The sequence below is a fragment of the Heloderma suspectum genome, chromosome 2, assembly GCF_057233095.1.
Source record: "Heloderma suspectum isolate Gila_16-S chromosome 2, 16-S_ref, whole genome shotgun sequence".
Lineage (NCBI taxonomy): Eukaryota > Metazoa > Chordata > Lepidosauria > Squamata > Helodermatidae > Heloderma > Heloderma suspectum.
Genome location: NC_139459.1, coordinates 359,715,044 through 359,731,306, shown reverse-complemented (window position 1 = coordinate 359,731,306; position 16,263 = coordinate 359,715,044). Strand labels below are relative to the sequence as shown.

At 48.9% G+C, this 16,263-nt stretch overlaps 1 protein-coding gene and 1 pseudogene across 1 annotated transcript; both read right to left on the bottom strand.

Moving 5' to 3' along the window:
* LOC146355616 (uncharacterized) lies at positions 1-3,080 on the bottom strand (annotated as a pseudogene).
* Positions 1,178-13,700, bottom strand: LOC146355615 (uncharacterized). The gene is made up of 6 exons (XM_084830671.1): positions 13,430-13,700; positions 9,547-9,670; positions 8,909-9,041; positions 8,516-8,645; positions 6,703-6,786; positions 1,178-5,214 (listed from the first exon to the last, which is right to left on the bottom strand). The coding sequence occupies exons 4-6, from the start codon at positions 8,547-8,549 to the stop codon at positions 3,245-3,247; spliced, it is 2,088 nt and encodes a 695-aa protein (XP_084686797.1). The 5' UTR covers positions 8,550-8,645; positions 8,909-9,041; positions 9,547-9,670; positions 13,430-13,700; the 3' UTR covers positions 1,178-3,244.
* Positions 13,701-16,263: the final 2,563 nt, after the last annotated feature.

The following is a 16,263-nucleotide window of genomic DNA, read 5'->3' as shown; positions in this document are numbered from 1 at the left end:
CTAGAGAACAGCTCTGTCCTTCCATAAGAAGCCAGGAAGTGAAAGCACTTTCCATAAATGAAAGGCGCTTGGCCTCTCTCCTCTCACGCAGCACTCTGCCGAGCAGAAAACTCTGACACAGAGGGTCCCCAAAGATGCAGGGAAAGCACCATTCCCCTGGTTCCACTGACTTGACCTAGCAATGAAGTTCTTTCCAAGCTCCATACATTTATCTGGTTTCTTCCCACTGTGAGTTCTTTGATGTAGAGTAAGATATGAGTTCTGACGGAGGCTTTCCACAATCCATGCATTTATATGGTTTCTCCCTTGTGTGCGTTCTTTCATGTTTATTAAGTATTCCGCTATCACTGAAGCTCTTTCCACACTCCATGAATTCAGCATAAAAGAACTCCCCTTTGTGGGTTCTTTCATCTTGAGTAAGACTTAAGCTAACACTGAAGCTCTTTCCAAGCTACGTACATTTACATGGTTTCTTCCCACTGTGAGTTCTTTGACGTACAGTAAGATATGAGTTCTGACTGAAGCTCTTTCCACGCTCCATGCATTTATATGGTTTCTCCCCTGTATTTACTTTGATGATACCTAAGTGCTCCAGTATCACTGAAGTGCTTTCCACACTCCATGCATTTATATGTTTTTTCTCCTGTGCAAGTTCTATGATGTCTAATAAGGTGTGGGTGCTGACTGAAGCTCTTTCCACGCTTCATGCACTTATATGGTTTCACCCCTGTGTGAGTTCCTTACCAGCAAAGCACTTTCCACACTCCCTGAATTTGTATGGTTTCTCCACTGTGTGGGTTCTATTATGCATATGAGATCGAACTGAAGCTCTTTCCACACTCCATGCATCTATATGGCTTCTCCTTTTTGTGCGTTCTTTCATGTTTATTAAGTATTTCGCTTCCACTGAAGCTCTTTCCACACTCCACGCATTTATATGGTTTCTCCCCTGTGTGAGTTCTTTGATGTACCCTAAGTGTTCCAGTATCAGCAAAGCTCTTTCCACACTCCCTGCATTTGTATGGTCCCTCCCCTGTGTGTTCTATTATGTACAAGTTGTGAACTCTGACTGAAGCTCTTTCCACACTCTGTGCATTGATATGTTTCTCCCATCTGTGAGTTCTTTGATGTGCCCTAGGTGTTGAACTCACACTAAAGCACTTTCCACACTCCATGCATTTATATGGTTTCTCTGTTGTATGTGTTCTTCAATGTTGCAGAAGTGTTCCAGTATCACTGAAGTGCTTTCCACACTCTACGCATTTATGTGGTTTCTCCGCTGTGTGAGTTCTTTGATGTGCCCTACGTGTTCAAATATCACGGAAGTTCCTTCCACACTCTATGCATATATATGGTTTTTCCCATGTGAGTTCTATTATAGAATCACAGAATCATAGAATAGTAGGGTTGGAGGGGCCTACGCGGCCATCGAGTCCAACCCCCTGCTCAATGCAGGAATCCAAGTCAGAGCTTCCCTGACAGATGGCTGTCCAGCCTCATCTTGAAGGCCTCCAGTGTGGGAGAGCCCACCACCTCCCCAGGTCATTGGTTCCACTGTCGTATTGCTCTAACAGTCAGGAAGTTTTTCCTGATGTTCAGCCGGAATCTGGTTTCCTGTAACTTGAGCCCATTATTCCGTATCCTTCACTCTGGCATGATCGAGAAGAGATCCTGGCCTTCCTCTCTGTGACAACCTTTCAAGTACTTGAAGAGCGCTATCATATCTCCCCTCAGTCTTCTCAAGACTAAACATGCCCAGTTCTTTCAGTCTCTCCTCATAGTTTCCATTCCCCTGATCATCTTCGTTGTCCTCCTCTGAACCCTCTCCAGTTTGTCTGCATCCTTCTTCAAGTGTGGTGCCCAGAACTGGACACAGTACTCCAGATGAGGCCTAACCAGTGCTGAGTAGAGGGGAACTAGTACTCCGGGGATTTGGAAGTTATGCTTCTATTAATGCAGCCCAAAATAGCATTGGCCTTTTTTGCAGCCACATCACATTGTTGGCTCATATTCAGCTTGTGATCGACAGCAATTCCAAGATCCTTCTCACTTGTAGTGTTGTTGAGCCATGTATCCCCCATCTTGTAACTGTGCATTTGGTTTCTTTTTCCTAGGTGCAGAACTTGGCATTTCTCCCTATTAAATGTCATTGTTGTTTTCTGCCCAGCGCTCCAGTCTATCCAGATCACTTTGAATGTTGTTTCTGTCTTCCAAAGTATAAGCTATCCTGCCCAATTTTGTGTCACCTGCAAATTTGATCAGCATTCCCTGCACCTCCTCCTCCAAGTCATTAATACAAGTGTTGAAGAGCACTGGGCCCAGGACTGAACCCTGCAGTACCCCGCTCGTTACCTCTCCCCAGTTTGAGAAGGTCCCATTGATAAGCACTCTTTGAGTCTGAGTCTGTAGCCTGGTCTACAGACTCACGGAGTCTGGGTGGCCGGTAGTAGATTCCCACCATCAGGTTCCTTTTATTCTTTGCTCCATTTATTTTGATCCAGATGCTCTCGATGGGGCTACCAAGCTCATCCTCCTGTATTTCTGTGCAGAGATATGTATTTTTCACATACAGTGCAACCTCACCTCCCTTTCTGTGCCTGTTCTTTTTGAACAAGTTATGTCTTTCAATTGCTGTATTCTAGTCATGAGAGTCATCCCACCAAGTCTCAGTTATACCTATCAAGTCATAATTTCCCTCTTGTATTAAGAGTTCAAATTCGTTCTGTTTGCTTCCCATACTCTGGGCATTAGTATATAGACATCGAAGACCATATGCTTCATAGTCTGGCTTTCTGCCTACATGTCTGAAGACTCTTATTGGGTGCTATTAGAGCTGTTCTCTCCATTGCACTGCATGAGCCTACATCCATTGTTACCCCCAACTTTACATCACCCTTCCCGGTAGGATTCAGTTTAAAGCCCTCCTGATGAAGTTCTTCATGCTGTGGCCAAACACATTCTTCCCATCCTTTGTGAGGTGCAACCCATCCCTTCCAACAGCCTATCTTCCAGGAAGTATAATATGTATACTTAAGTATAATAAGGTGTGAGCACTGGCTGAAGCTCTCTCCACACTCCATGCATTTATATGGTTTCTCCCGTGTGACTTCTTTGATTATTCCTACGTGTCCAACTCACACCGAAGTTGTTTCCACACTCTGTGTATTTATATGGTTTCTCCTGAGTTCTTTGATGTACATTGAGCTCTGAGGATTCACTGAAGCTCTTTCCACACTCAATGCATTTATACGGTTTCTCCCGTGTGAGTTCTTTGATGTGCCCTAAGTGTTGAACTCACACTGAAGCTCTTTCCACACTGCCTGCATTTATAAGGTTTTTCCCCCGTGTGAGTTCTATTATGTATAATAAGGTGTGAGCTCCGACTGAAGCCCTTTCCACACTCCATGCATATATATGGTTTCCCCCGTATGTGAGTTCTTTGATGATTCCTAAGTGTTGAATTCACACTGAAGCTTTTTCCACACTTCCTGCATTTATATGGTTTTTCCCCTGTGTGAGTTCTATTATGTATAATGAGGTGTGAACTCTGAGTGAAGCTCTTCCCACACTCCATGCATTTATATGGTTTCTCCCCTGTGTGACTTCTTTGATGAATCCTAAGTGTTGAACTGACACTGAAGCTCTTTCCACACTCCCTGCATTTATATGGTTTTTCCCCTGTGTGAGTTCTATTATGCATAGCAAGGTGTGAGCTCCGACTGAAGCTCTTTCCACACGCCATGCATATATATGGTTTCTCCCCTGTGTGAGTTCTTTGATGATTCCTAAGGGTTGAACTCACAGAGAAGCTCTTTCCACACTCCTGACATTTATATGGTTTCTCCCTTGTATGTGTTCTTCGATGTTGCGTAAGTGTTCCAGTATCACAGAAGCTCTTTCCACACTCCATGCATTTATATGGTTTTCCTACATTGTGGATTCTGTTATGTATAATAAGGTATGCGCTTTGACCGAAGCTCTTTCCACACTTGGTACATTTATATGGCTTCTCCCGTCTGTGAGTTCTTTGATGTGCCCTAAGTGTTGAACCAGCACTGAAGTTCTTTCCACACTCTGTGCATTTATATGGTTTCTCCCCTGTATGAGTTCTTTGATGTGCCCTAAGTGTTGAACTCACACTGAAGCTCTTTCCACACTCCATGCATTTATATGGTTTCTCCCCTGTGTGAGTTCTATTATGTATAACAAGGTGTGAGCTCCGACTGAAGCTCTTTCCACACGCTATGCATATATATGGTTTCTCCCCTGTGTGAGTCCTTTGATGATTCCTAAGTGTTGAATTCACAGTGAAGCTCTTTCCACACTCCATACATTTATATGGTTTCTCCTGTCTGTGGGTTCTTTGATGTACTCGTAGGTTTGAGCTGTCATTGAAGCCCTTTCCACACTCCATACATTTATATGGTTTCTCCCTTGTATGCGTTCTTCGATGTTGCATAAGTGTTCCAGTATCACAGAAGTTCATTCCACACTCCATGCATTTATATGGTTTCACCCCTGTGTGAGTTCTATGTATAATAAGGTGTGGGTTCTGACTGAAGCTCTTCCCACACTCTGTGCATTTATATCGTTTCTCCCCTGTGTGAGTTCTTCGATGTGCCCCAAGTGTTGAACTAGCACTGAAGTTCTTTCCACACTCTGTGCATTTATATGGTTTCTCCCCTGTGTGAGTTCTTAGATGTAGGGCAAGACTGAAGTGAACACTGAAGCTTTTACTGCACTCTAAGCATTTATATGGCTTCTCCCCTGTGTGACTCCTATGATGTAGACAAAGGTATGAGTGCCTACCAAATCTCTTTCCACACTCCATGCATTTATATTTTTTCACTCCTGTATGAATTCTTCGATGTAGTGTAAGACTTGGGAGAACACTGACGCTGTTACTATCCCCCATGCATTTCTGTGATTCCTCTCCTGGGTGGGATGCGTAATGTATATTTAATTCTACGTCATGTCTGACTATGTTCCCGCACACTGCACTTGTTTCCCTTGTCTTTTCTTTCTGATCTTCTTCAGTGATCAGGACATCATGGATGTCAGCAGTCCGAGAAGTTTTCCCTGTCATTGCTTGGTTGGTGTTGTGATTTTTGGGTCCCCTTTGATTCCCAAATAACTCTTTCCCCTCTTCAACAATGGTAGTTTTCAATGACTTAAGAGGTGGCTCTGGATAATTCTCAATGCCCCGCACGTCACCTGTTTGAGGAAGAAAACAAAAACACACGCCATCTTGTAGGAATTCAAGACAGAAATCGAGGATCTCACTAGGGATCAAGCACAATTCACGGTTTCTCTTAGTTCAAAAGATTCTCCCCCTTCCGCTCAGTGTGCCCCTGGCTGAAACATTGGTCACCTTTGGAGTACACTACTGTCTCCAATGGTAACATTATTTCCTTTCTGTCCCATTTCACGCATGATTGTACTAGGCACTGATGTGGGTGTTGTTTTCTGCTCATGATCAGCTCTGGAATCAATTTTTGCTAGATCATGTAATGAGAAGGGAACTGAAACCGATGTGCTGAAAGGCTAGGTGCATTGATCTGGGGTCCTGAGTCTGTTAGGTCACAGGCAGAGTAGATTGCTTGGCTTACCAAGATGAAACAAAGCCTCTTGTGCAAAAAGATGACTGTTTCTTGATAGAAAATACATGCAGAATATACATGCAAAGAACGTTTACAACTCTCTTCAGCTTATGAAGCTGTCAGAGCTGAATGTCTATTTGAGTCCCCAAACTAGACAGAAGCCGTTCTTAGAGCCACAAAAGTTCTCCAAGCTGGCAGTACAAGTATTGCCCCTGGGAGGGAGACCAAAGAGCCCAGCTTCCGTCTTTGGATTTTACGGACGTCTCCCTCTACACCCAGGAGCTGACAGGATACACCTCTCCCCCTTCTCGGAAGCTCACAGGCCAGCACACACACATTCAGACACAGGAGGGCTCCCTTCCCATGCGAAGCGAAACCTCTCTCATTCTAGACGGAGGAGGTCACTGGCAAAGGCCTTGCAGCTGTAAGCTTTGTTGAGATCTGGAGCTGTAGTTGCTCGGAACTACTGAACACGTGTGAAGCTGCCGGTTCAGCCAGGCTACACAGGTCTGAGGGTGGCTACCTGCTGGCATGCAGGAATGCTGTGAAGTCCACCTTTTTGCTCACTGACAAACTCACTACATTAGGGGAAGGCGAGAAAGGCCATTCTTGGGAAAGCATGCTGTTCTCTGTCCCCCGTTAATCTAGATGCAGTCGAAGGAGTAGATAGTAAGTGGAATTCCTCATCTGCTTACAACCAATTGGTTGTGCATTTTGCCTGCACCCTCTGAATCTGTTATCACTGAGTAAAGGAGAATGCCAAAGGCCACAATCCTGCTTAGATTATGGGGATGAGATGACAAAGGAGGAACCATTTCAGCTTCCACCTCTTATCTGAGCTCCGGTGAAGAAAAGGAGCAAGTGAAATAGCAAGTGGACATGAATGGGAAGAGCAAAGGCACAAGGCACTTCCATCAACAGGATTCACTGCCTGATGGATCATTCACTCCAGAGAGGCTGACCGACCAGGCTCTGTATCCGGCTGGGGGACATCCCTTGTGGCCGAGTAAGCTCACTGACTGAAGACAAGGCAAACAAATCCCCAAGGAACCCACTCAATTCCCAGACAAGAACCCTTCCCACCACCAATCTCAACAGGTACCTGCCAATCTCTCCCCCTCCTCAGAGCGCCGCACAAATGGATCTTCTCCTTCATCCAGCCAGGAAATGAGGTCTGGTTTGGGGACTTTGCAAAGAAAGAGAGGGACTAATGACTGCAATATAGCCACACATTCCAAGTGCTATGTATTTATGTCTTTGTGCTTTACAGTTATTTGTCACCTCTTGACCTAGTTCTCCAGATGATATAGAACAATTAAATAAGGAAAAATGGAAACCCAGATAAAATAATACAAAAAAAATGTCAAATCAAATTCAACCTCAGCACAAAAATAACAAATCCATAAAAGGCTACAATAACCCCATAAGGAGTCTAGAGTAATCAAGGCAAACGACAGAGTAATCAACATCAGCTTTAAAAGAGAACTTCAATGCACCATTTTAAAAACGTCAGAAGATTTTAAAAGGCCTGGGTGTAGGTGTCCCTGTAGGAACCAGGTGGGCCTCTCAAGGCAGAGCATTCAACAGTCAGGGGCCACAACTGACAGGACCATCTCTTTCATTGCCACCTTTCTTACTTGAGATGGAGGGGGCACTCGCAGATGGGCCTCAGTGGATGACCTTAGAAGAAAGGTAGGTACATAATGGCCCAGTTCAGACAGTCATCAGAGGGTACACAAGCCACACTGGCTTGTTTAAACCGTGGTGCAGGCCAGGCATGATCGACACAATCTAACCCAACAACAGCCCATGAGTTATTTGGGGTCATTTCCCCTTCGAACTAGTCATGCCACCTGGGTTTGGATGAACAAGCCGTGGCCAGATGGGCAATTATGCAGCATTGAGGCGGCTGTCTGGCCAGAACTTTGAGGAGGGGGAGTACTAGAGACCCCAAAAGGGTACAGCACGACCTCCCTCAGCTAGCAGACAATGGCTGGGCTCACACAACACGCTACATCACGGTGGTTAGGCACGCTGAGCTGCCCATGTTGGGCTAGCATGTTGTGTGGGGCGTGTTTTTCCCGCCCCTGATGGGTTGATTGCCCCAAATAAGCCACCTGCACAACCTCTGCTGCAGTGTGTGGGTTCCGCGGGTGGCTTATTTAGGGCAGTTAACCTGTGATGGGGGGGGAAGAACACCCCACACACAACACGGTAGCCCATCATGGGCAGCTCAGCCCGCCTAACCACCATGGCTCAGTGTGGGGTATGAATCCAGCCAATGACTGTTTGAAGTGCATCCTGTGAGCACAGGAGCTCAGCAGGGATTTGAAACGATGTCATCCTACTCCTCGTCCTGCATTCTGCCTACTAGACCATACAGGTGGTAACAGTGACAAGGAGTATATTTTTCCACCCAAATGAGCTTTCTACGTGCATTCTTTCATGGGTTATCACATATCCCCACTGGCGTTTCAGCCATCTTGGAAAACAGCAGCTACAGAATTCGTGTACCAGAATGTGTCGGGATAGGTCCAAACACCTCTGCGGGCATACCGCAGGAAGACACGGGAAAAGTCCGAGTCAGATTCTGTGCATATCTTTTTTAAGGGGGGTCTATGGCTGGTCCTGAACTAATGTCTAGCCATCCCCATAGTCAGCTGAAGTGTATACCACAGAACTGCCCACACTTTGCTCAACAGGAAAAGTAGCTTGAGAGCATCTGTGTCAACCAGCCAAATCATCTCTGCCTTCCAGATATGCACCAGGGTTTCAACAGGAGCGCTGGCCGTACCGTAAGCAAAACCCTCCACAGCCCTCTGCAATCCATTAGCCCCTGGGGAGGACCATCCTAATGGCAACGGCCAAGCAAAGAAAGTCATCGCACTGGCGTGAGTTAACCAAGGCGTCTTTACCCAGAGAGGCCACGTTCCCGTAGTTCTCCAGCATGACTTCCACATACAGAGCTCTTTGGCCTGGATCCAGGAGATCCCACTCCCTCTTGGTGAAATACACAGCCACCTCCTCAAAGGCCAGCAGCAGCCACTGAAAGAGAAAAAAAAAAAACCCTCTCCTCAGAAATAGTCTCCCAGTTTAAAAGGGGACGTGGCCGGAATAACTGCGTAGCTTTATGTGTGTGTTTTTATTTCATTTTATTTTTACAGGATGTATGGGAGAAATATAGTAGATTTCACAGGCTTCTTAATTGGTCACCAAAAATAACGGGAAGAGCTCCCTTGCCACCACCTCAACAAAGGGAGAGGCACTCTGGTTGTCCCCTGCACCCATCTCCACCATCCCTCTTTTACCTGAGGCTGTTGCAGAGCAGCTCTTTGCACTCCGCCACAAGGAAGAGGTGATCCAAATCGGGCCTCTGGTGCCGCCGTATGGCCTGTGGAGGAAACAACTGAGGGGTAAACTAGACCAGCTGCTGTTGCCACCCTGCAGTGGAAAGGGAGAAGAAACTGGGTCTAGGAGTGCCTGACAAGCGATGCCATCCCAGGGCCTGTAGAGGAGGGGGCAGCTCATAGGGGGAAGGCCTCCACCCTCGGTACACCTCTGGGGTTCTTGGCTTTGCTTAGGACAAGCGGCCCCAAGCTTGTTGGGATCACCTGAATCAAGCGCTTTGAGCCTCACGCCCACAGGCCAAATCTAGCTTCCTGGGGTTCCCCAGGGACCAGTACCCTTTCCACTGGCCCTGCCCCTTCCCCCTGGCCAGCTGGGGGGCTTCCTGGTCTTGAGAAGGGCTTGCAAGGGAGAAGAAGACTGTGCAGCAACCAGATGGAGTTGGCTCCGCCCCTGGTGAACCTCCTCTGCCTCACCAGCAATCGTGGGCACCAGCATCCTGGACTCCAATAGCCCCTGGGGAGGGGCATCCCAGTGGCAATGGCCAAGCAAAGAAAGTCATCGCGTTGCCATGAGATAACCAGGGAAAAGGAGTCCTTACCCAGAGAGGCCACGTTCCCGCAGTTCTGCAGCATGGCTTCCTCGTACAGAGCCCTTTGGCCTGGATCCAGGAGTTCCCTCGCCCCCTTGCAGAAACTCACAGCCACCTCCACAGAGGACCCTAGCTGCTGAAAGAGACAGAAACAATCTCTACTCAGAAAAATTCTCCCCCACGTACACCACTGCTCTCAGTCTGGAATGGGACTGTCACCCTTTGGACACCTTTAGTTTTCAAGGCTTTCCTTATCATAGGTTGACTTCAGCTTTTGTGGAATGGGGAATGGGAAATAGCTGAGAGCTTCGGCTATTGGGCAGTATAAAAAGGAAATACAGTCAGGGCCAGAAATATTGGAACAAGGATAACTGTTTGGCAGTTAGCCTCTGTGCACCACCACATTGAAGTGGAAAGGAAACACACCCAGATGGGAGCAAAGTCAGGACTTTCAGCTGTAATTCAAGGGGTTTGGCAAAAGTGGGGCACTAACCATTCAGGAAGCACAGCCAGTGGCATACACACGTTGGTGGCTCATAAGTAATGGAACGAATGTCTGACAAGGAGCTGCATGGCCAGGTGCGGCCTGTTTCCTGGGTGCCCCATGACCAATCGAGCAGATAAAAGGCCTGGAGGTGGTTCTGAGTGTTACATTTGCATTTGGTAGCTGTTCACTGGAACTCCCAACAGGAGGTCCAAAGAGGTGTCCATGTGAGTGAGGGAGGCCATCTTTAGGCTGAGGAAACAAAATAAACCCATCAGAGAGATAGCAAAAACAGTGGGAGTGGCCAACACAACAGTTTGGAACAACCTGAAAAAGAATTAACTGGCAAGCTCAGCAACAGCAAAAGGCCTGGAAGACCACGGAAGACAACTAAAGGGGCTGACCGCAGAATTCTGCTCATGGTGAAGAGGAACCCTTTCACAACATCTAGCCAGGTCAAGAATGCTCTTGAGGAAGTAGGCATGTCATTGCCAACATCTACAGTCAAGAGATGGCTTTATGAATGTAAATACAGAGGCTTCTCAACAAGGTGCAAACCACTGGTAATGCTCAAGAACCGAAAGGCCAGATTAGCCTTTGCTAGCAAACACCTAAAAAAGCCTGTCCAGTTCTGGAATAAGATTCTTTGGACTGATGAAGCCAGGATTAACTTGTACCAGAATGATGGGAAAAGTATGGAGAAGGAAAGGAACAGCTCATGATCCAAAGCATACCACATCATCTGTCAAACATGGTGGAGGCAGTGTTATGTCATGGGCATGCATGGCTGCCAATGGAACCGGGTCACTGGTGTTTATGGATGACCTGACTGCTGATAAAAGCAGCAGGATGAATTCTGAAGTGTATAGGGCTATACTTTCTGCTCAGAATCAGCCGAATGCTGCCAAACTGATAGGACGCCGCTTCATATTGCAGATGGATAATGACCCAAAACAGACAGCAAAAGCTACCCAAGAGTTTCTCAAGGCAAAGACGTGGGATGTTCTTCAATGGCCAAGTCAGTCACCTGATCTCCACCCAATAGAGCATGCTTTTCACTTACTGAAGACAAGACTGAGGGCAGAAAGACCCACAAACAAGCAGCAGCTGAAGGCAGCTGCAGTAAAAGCCTGGCAAAGCATCTCAAGGGAGGAAACTCAGCATTTGGTCGTGTCCATGGATTCCAGACTTCAGGCAGTCATTGACTACAAAGGATTTTCATCCAGGTATTAAAGGTGATCCTTAAGTTTGAAATGATGTTGGTTTGTTCCATTACTTATGAGCCACCAACGATGGGGGCGTGTGTATGCCACTGGCTGTCCTTCCTGAATGGTTAGTGCCCCACTTTTGCCAAACCCCTTGAATTATAGCTGAAAGTCCTGACTTCGCTCCCATCTGGGTGTGTTTCCTTTCCACTTCAATGTGGTGGTGTACAGAGGCCAACTGCCAAAACAGTTATCCTTGTTCCAATATTGCTGGCCCTGACTGTACATCGCTAAAAGAAACAAATGGACCACATAAATTAAATAAATGGTATTTCACTGGCTCATCTTATCTTCCTTCAAGCTCTATTTCCTTCGAGGGCCTCGATCTAGGAAGGGCCTGATGTTTGGCCTCTAAATATCTTCTCAACATCCTCCCCCGATTTCTTCAAAACTGTTCCCCATGGCTGCGGAGGTTTCCCTTCCCTTCCCCATCAGATGAGATGGGCCCTTGGTCCCATCTTATCTTCACTCCTGCTTCCAAGAAGCTCTTCCTGCCCACCACAGGCTTTCCCCTTCCATGTTGCATATCATATCGAACGTTGCTTTTGGGCTTTTCCGTTGAGGCCAATGCGTCTCATGAAAAACGTGTCCACATACGCATCAGTTGTGTGAAATCCTCGACAGCTAGAAAGAAGGTTTTGGAAGCATGTCTAATAGCAACAGAGGATGTGCATTTGTACGACCGTCTGTCTGTTAGTGCCATAGCACCAAGACCATGAAAATGAGATCCCTGAAACTAGCCACGCACGCGCAGGGGGCCCAAGGGCGGAACACCTCGGGTCATTTTGTTGTATAATGCATTAATCTTATTCATTTTAATGTGTCCATGTGTTTGGAGCCTGCAGTAACATCTCCACTCACGAGCTGGCAGATGTTGCAAGCCAGTGCATCACTTGGCACTTGATACAGGCTGAAGGTAGGGTGGACTAGCAGACCATGGGGCAGAATTATAAAGTTGCCCCTCCCCACCGCTGTACGGCAGCCCCCTTCAGGGAAATGGAGCACAGAGACCCCTCCCTCAGGGGGTGATGGGGTGCCCCATAGCGGCAGGCTTGCCTAGGGATGCCAGCGCGTGTGCTTTCACTCAGGAGAAACATTGTCCATCTACACCTTACTACGATCCTCCATTCAAACCACGCTATATACACACAAATGTTGCTCTAGTAATTCTTAGATAGTCCTTGGCCAGAAGCACCATATGCAGAAATGGCCTTTTCAGTTTGACCAGTTTGCCAAGTTAGAAAAACTAGGGAAACAAACTGAAATCCTTTTAACAAGCCTTCACATCTATGCAGCCACCATCACTACTCACCACCACTAACATCAACACTAACCACGCGCCTTCATCAGCTATCAGGTGAGCCACCTTCTAACCTTTTAATGCATTTGCTATCAGAAAGGGTAACATGCGGTTGTCCCACGGTCGCAGTTCGGTGCTCTCAGGTTGGGCATTTCTAATACGGAGGTAACACATTCCCACAGGCATGCATAGATATATGTACGGGGGCTGCCTGGGATTCCGGCGCGTGCGTGGACCGGACGGCCAGAGCAGGGCCCCTGTAACGCTGATGGGCCCTCACTGCGCAGCAAGACAGGCCGCCTCGAAGTGTTCCGGATTAAACGGGGGACAACATCCCGCCGCTGGGGACCCGCCGCACTTCAGCTAAGCCCGGAGCGAACGGGGGCCCGGGGCGCGCGGCGCCGGCCTCCCACGGCGAGCCCAGGCTCCGCTGCGCCGCTAGAGAAGCTCCGTGCGGCACAGCGGCGGCGAGCCCAGCTCCCGCGTCCAGCCGGAGCGGGCCACGGCCCCCGCCCCACGAGGGCAGCACCCCCGGCCCAGGGGAGGCTGGTGGCGCCGATGGCGGAGCGGCCGGAGCCCTTCTGGCTGCGGCCGGAGTCAAGGCGCCGCCCGGGCCGAGCCCACTCTGGGGACGGCTCCGCACCTCGGGGAGCTGCGCGGGGGTGCGGCTGGAGCCCGCATGGCGCGGCGGCCCCGCCAGCGGCCCTCAGCAGGCCGGAGGCAGCGGCGCTCCAGGAGGGCGGCGGGAACGGCCTCCTCGCACAGCGGCCCGCCTTCCGCGGGAGGGGGCGCCCCCGCCGCAGCCGCAGCGCCTTCGCGGCAGCCCCGCCCCGCCCGGCTCGCCTCCGCTCCGCTCCGGGAACCTCTCGCCCGCCGCCCGCCGCGCGAAGGCCGGCCGCGCGCTCGCGAGGCCCAGCCCGGCCCGGCCCGGCCCGCTCCTGCAGCGCCCTGCCGCCCGCGGAGCCGCCCGCTCCTCTGCCCTCCGCCCGCCTGCCCTCCCCTGCCGGGGCCTCTGGGCCCCGGCCTGCCTGCCCCACCTGCGGCGCGCGTCCCGGCCGGGCTTCCCTGGGCGCCGCCCGGGCGCGAGGGCCGCGCCGCGCCGCCCGCCTCCCCCGAGGGCGCAGGCGACGCCTCGGCAGCGCAAGGCCGGAGAGGCCTTCGGGGGGGAGGCCGCGCCTGAGGCCCGCGAGGAAGCGGCGTCGGGCAGCCCGGCCGCCCCGAGGGGGCGGGGGACGGGCTCCGGCTCCGCGCGCGTCGTGCTGGCGCGGGGAGAAGCCTGTGCAGGGGCGGCGGAGCCGAGCATTTTGCAGGCCCCTTCCCGCTTCCTTTGCACCCGTTCCCGCAGCGCGGAGAAGGCCTTTGGAGGCCAATGTGCCCGGGCTGGCCTCCCTCGGCACTGTCCCACCTGCATGTGTACTCAATATGACGCCACCGTGGCCCCCGTTTCCAGTGTCATGCTCTTAATTTTATCACAGCTCACCTCTTCAATACATAAAAAGTAAGTTAGTGTTAATATTCAGAAAGCAATAAAAGACACCAATTATCAAAAAATCTATTCCAAACAATGTTGTTCAGTCTTTAAACTGAATGACTCTGGTTGGTTGCTCTTTATTTGGGTCACAGTTTCTTCTGGAAACGCTGCAGCTTTAATTGAAGTGCTGCAGGCTGTATTTTCTGCCTTTCATTTTCACTGGCGTTCCCTACATCCATGTGTGTGCATGGTCCACTCAGGATTACGCACCTCTCGTGCAGCTGAACCGCGGCTACAAAAGCCAATGCTAATGATTTGGGGCATCTTTCTGGGACCCCAGACGCAAGTCTCTCGTACGCACGCTCGCTTTTAAGCCTAACATTATGCAAATTGTTTCATGCTCTCAATTTTATCACAGTTCACTTCAGTACATAAAAAGTTAGTGTTAATATTAAAAAAGCAGTAAAATCTCAATTATCAAAAAATCTATTCCAAACAACGTTGCTGTTGTTCAGTCGTTAAGTCGTGTCCGACTCTTCGTGACCCCATGGACCATAACACGCCAGGCCTTCCTGTCCTCCACTCTCTCCCGGAGTGTGCTCAAGTTCACATTCATTGCATAGCCTCTCAATTTTATCACAGTTCACCACTTCAATACTTAAAAAGTAAGTTACAGTGTTAATATTCAAATGGCAATAAAAGATATAAATTATCCAAAATCTACTCTAAACAATGTTGTTGTTGTTGTTCAGTCGTTCAGTCGTGTCCGACTCTTCGTGACCCCACGGACCATAGCACGCCAGGCCTTCCTGTCCTGCGCTCTCTCCCGGAGCGTGCTCAAGTTCATATTCATTGCATCCGTGATGCTATCTAGCCATCTCATCCTCTGCCGTCCCCTTCTCCTTTTGCCTTCAGTCTTTCCCAGCATCAGGGTCTTTTCCAGGGAGTTTTCTCTTCGCATTAGGTGGCCAAAATATTGGAGCTTCAGCTTCATTATCTGTCCTTCCAATGAGCACTCAGGGTTGATTTCCTTTAGGATGGACTGATTTGACCTCCTTGCAGTCCAGGGGACTCGTAAGAGTCTTCTCCAGCACCACAGTTCGAAAGCATCAATTCTTCGGCGCTCAGCCTTCCTTATAGTCCAGCTCTCACAGCCATACATTACTACTGGGAAAACCATAGCTTTGATTAGACGGACCTTTGTCGGCAAGGTGATGTCTCTGCTTCTTACTATGCTGTCTAGGTTGGCCATAGCTTTCCTCCCCAGGAGCAAGCGTCTTTTAATTTCATGGCTACAGTCACCGTCTGCGGTGATCTTGGAGCCCAAGAAAGTAAAATCTGTCACTGCTTCCATTTCTTCCCCTTCTATATGCCAGGAAGTGATGGGTCCAGATGCCATGATCTTAAGTTTTTTTAATGTTGAGTTTCAAACCAGCTTTTGCACTCTCCTCTTTCACCCTCAACAAGAGGCTCTTGAGATCCTCTTCGCTTTCTGCCATTAGGGTGGTATCGTCTGCATATCTGAGGTTGTTGATAATTCTCCCAGCAATTCTAATTCCGACCTCTGATTCATCCAACCCAGCATTTCTCATGATGTACTCTGCATATAAGTTAAATAAGCAGGGTGACAATATGCAGCCTTGTCGTACTCCTTTCCCAATTTTGAACCAATCGGTTGTTCCATGTCTGGTTCTTACTGTTGCTTCTTGACCCTCGTACAGGTTTCTCAGGAGACAGGTAAGGTGGTCTGGTACTCCCATCACTTTAAGAATTTGCCACAATTTGTTGTGATCCACACAATCAAAGGCTTTAGCGTAGTCAATGAAGCAGAAATAGACGTTTTTCTGGAATTCTCTTGCTTTCTCCATGATGCAGCGAATGTTGGCGATTTGATCTCTAGTTCCTCTGCCTCTTCTAAACCCAGCTTGTACTTCCGGTAGTTCTCGGTTCGCATACTGTTGAAGCCTAGCTTGTAGGATTTTGAGCATCACCTTGCTGGCATGTGAAATGAGCGCAATGGTGCGGTAGTTTGAACACTCTTTGGCGTTGCCCTTCTTTGGAATTGGAATGTAAACTGACCTTTTCCAGTCTTGTGGCCACTGTTGAGTGTTCCAGATTTGTTGGCATATTGAATGCAGCACTTTAACAGCATCATCTTTTAGGATTTTAAATAGCTCGGCTGGAATACTGTCATCTCCGCTAGCTT

Bases quoted from the DNA above. Each gene is read 5' to 3' on its own strand.
- LOC146355615 (XM_084830671.1), bottom strand. From the start codon at position 8,549: ATGCTGGAGAACTACGGGAACGTGGCCTCTCTGG. The intron at 6,787-8,515 runs GTAAAGACGCCT...TTCTTTGCAAAG, and splicing joins CGGGAACGTGGCCTCTCTGG to TCCCCAAACCAGACCTCATT. The intron at 5,215-6,702 runs GTACCTGTTGAG...TTCCTCAAACAG, and splicing joins GGAGGGGGAGAGATTGGCAG to GTGACGTGCGGGGCATTGAG.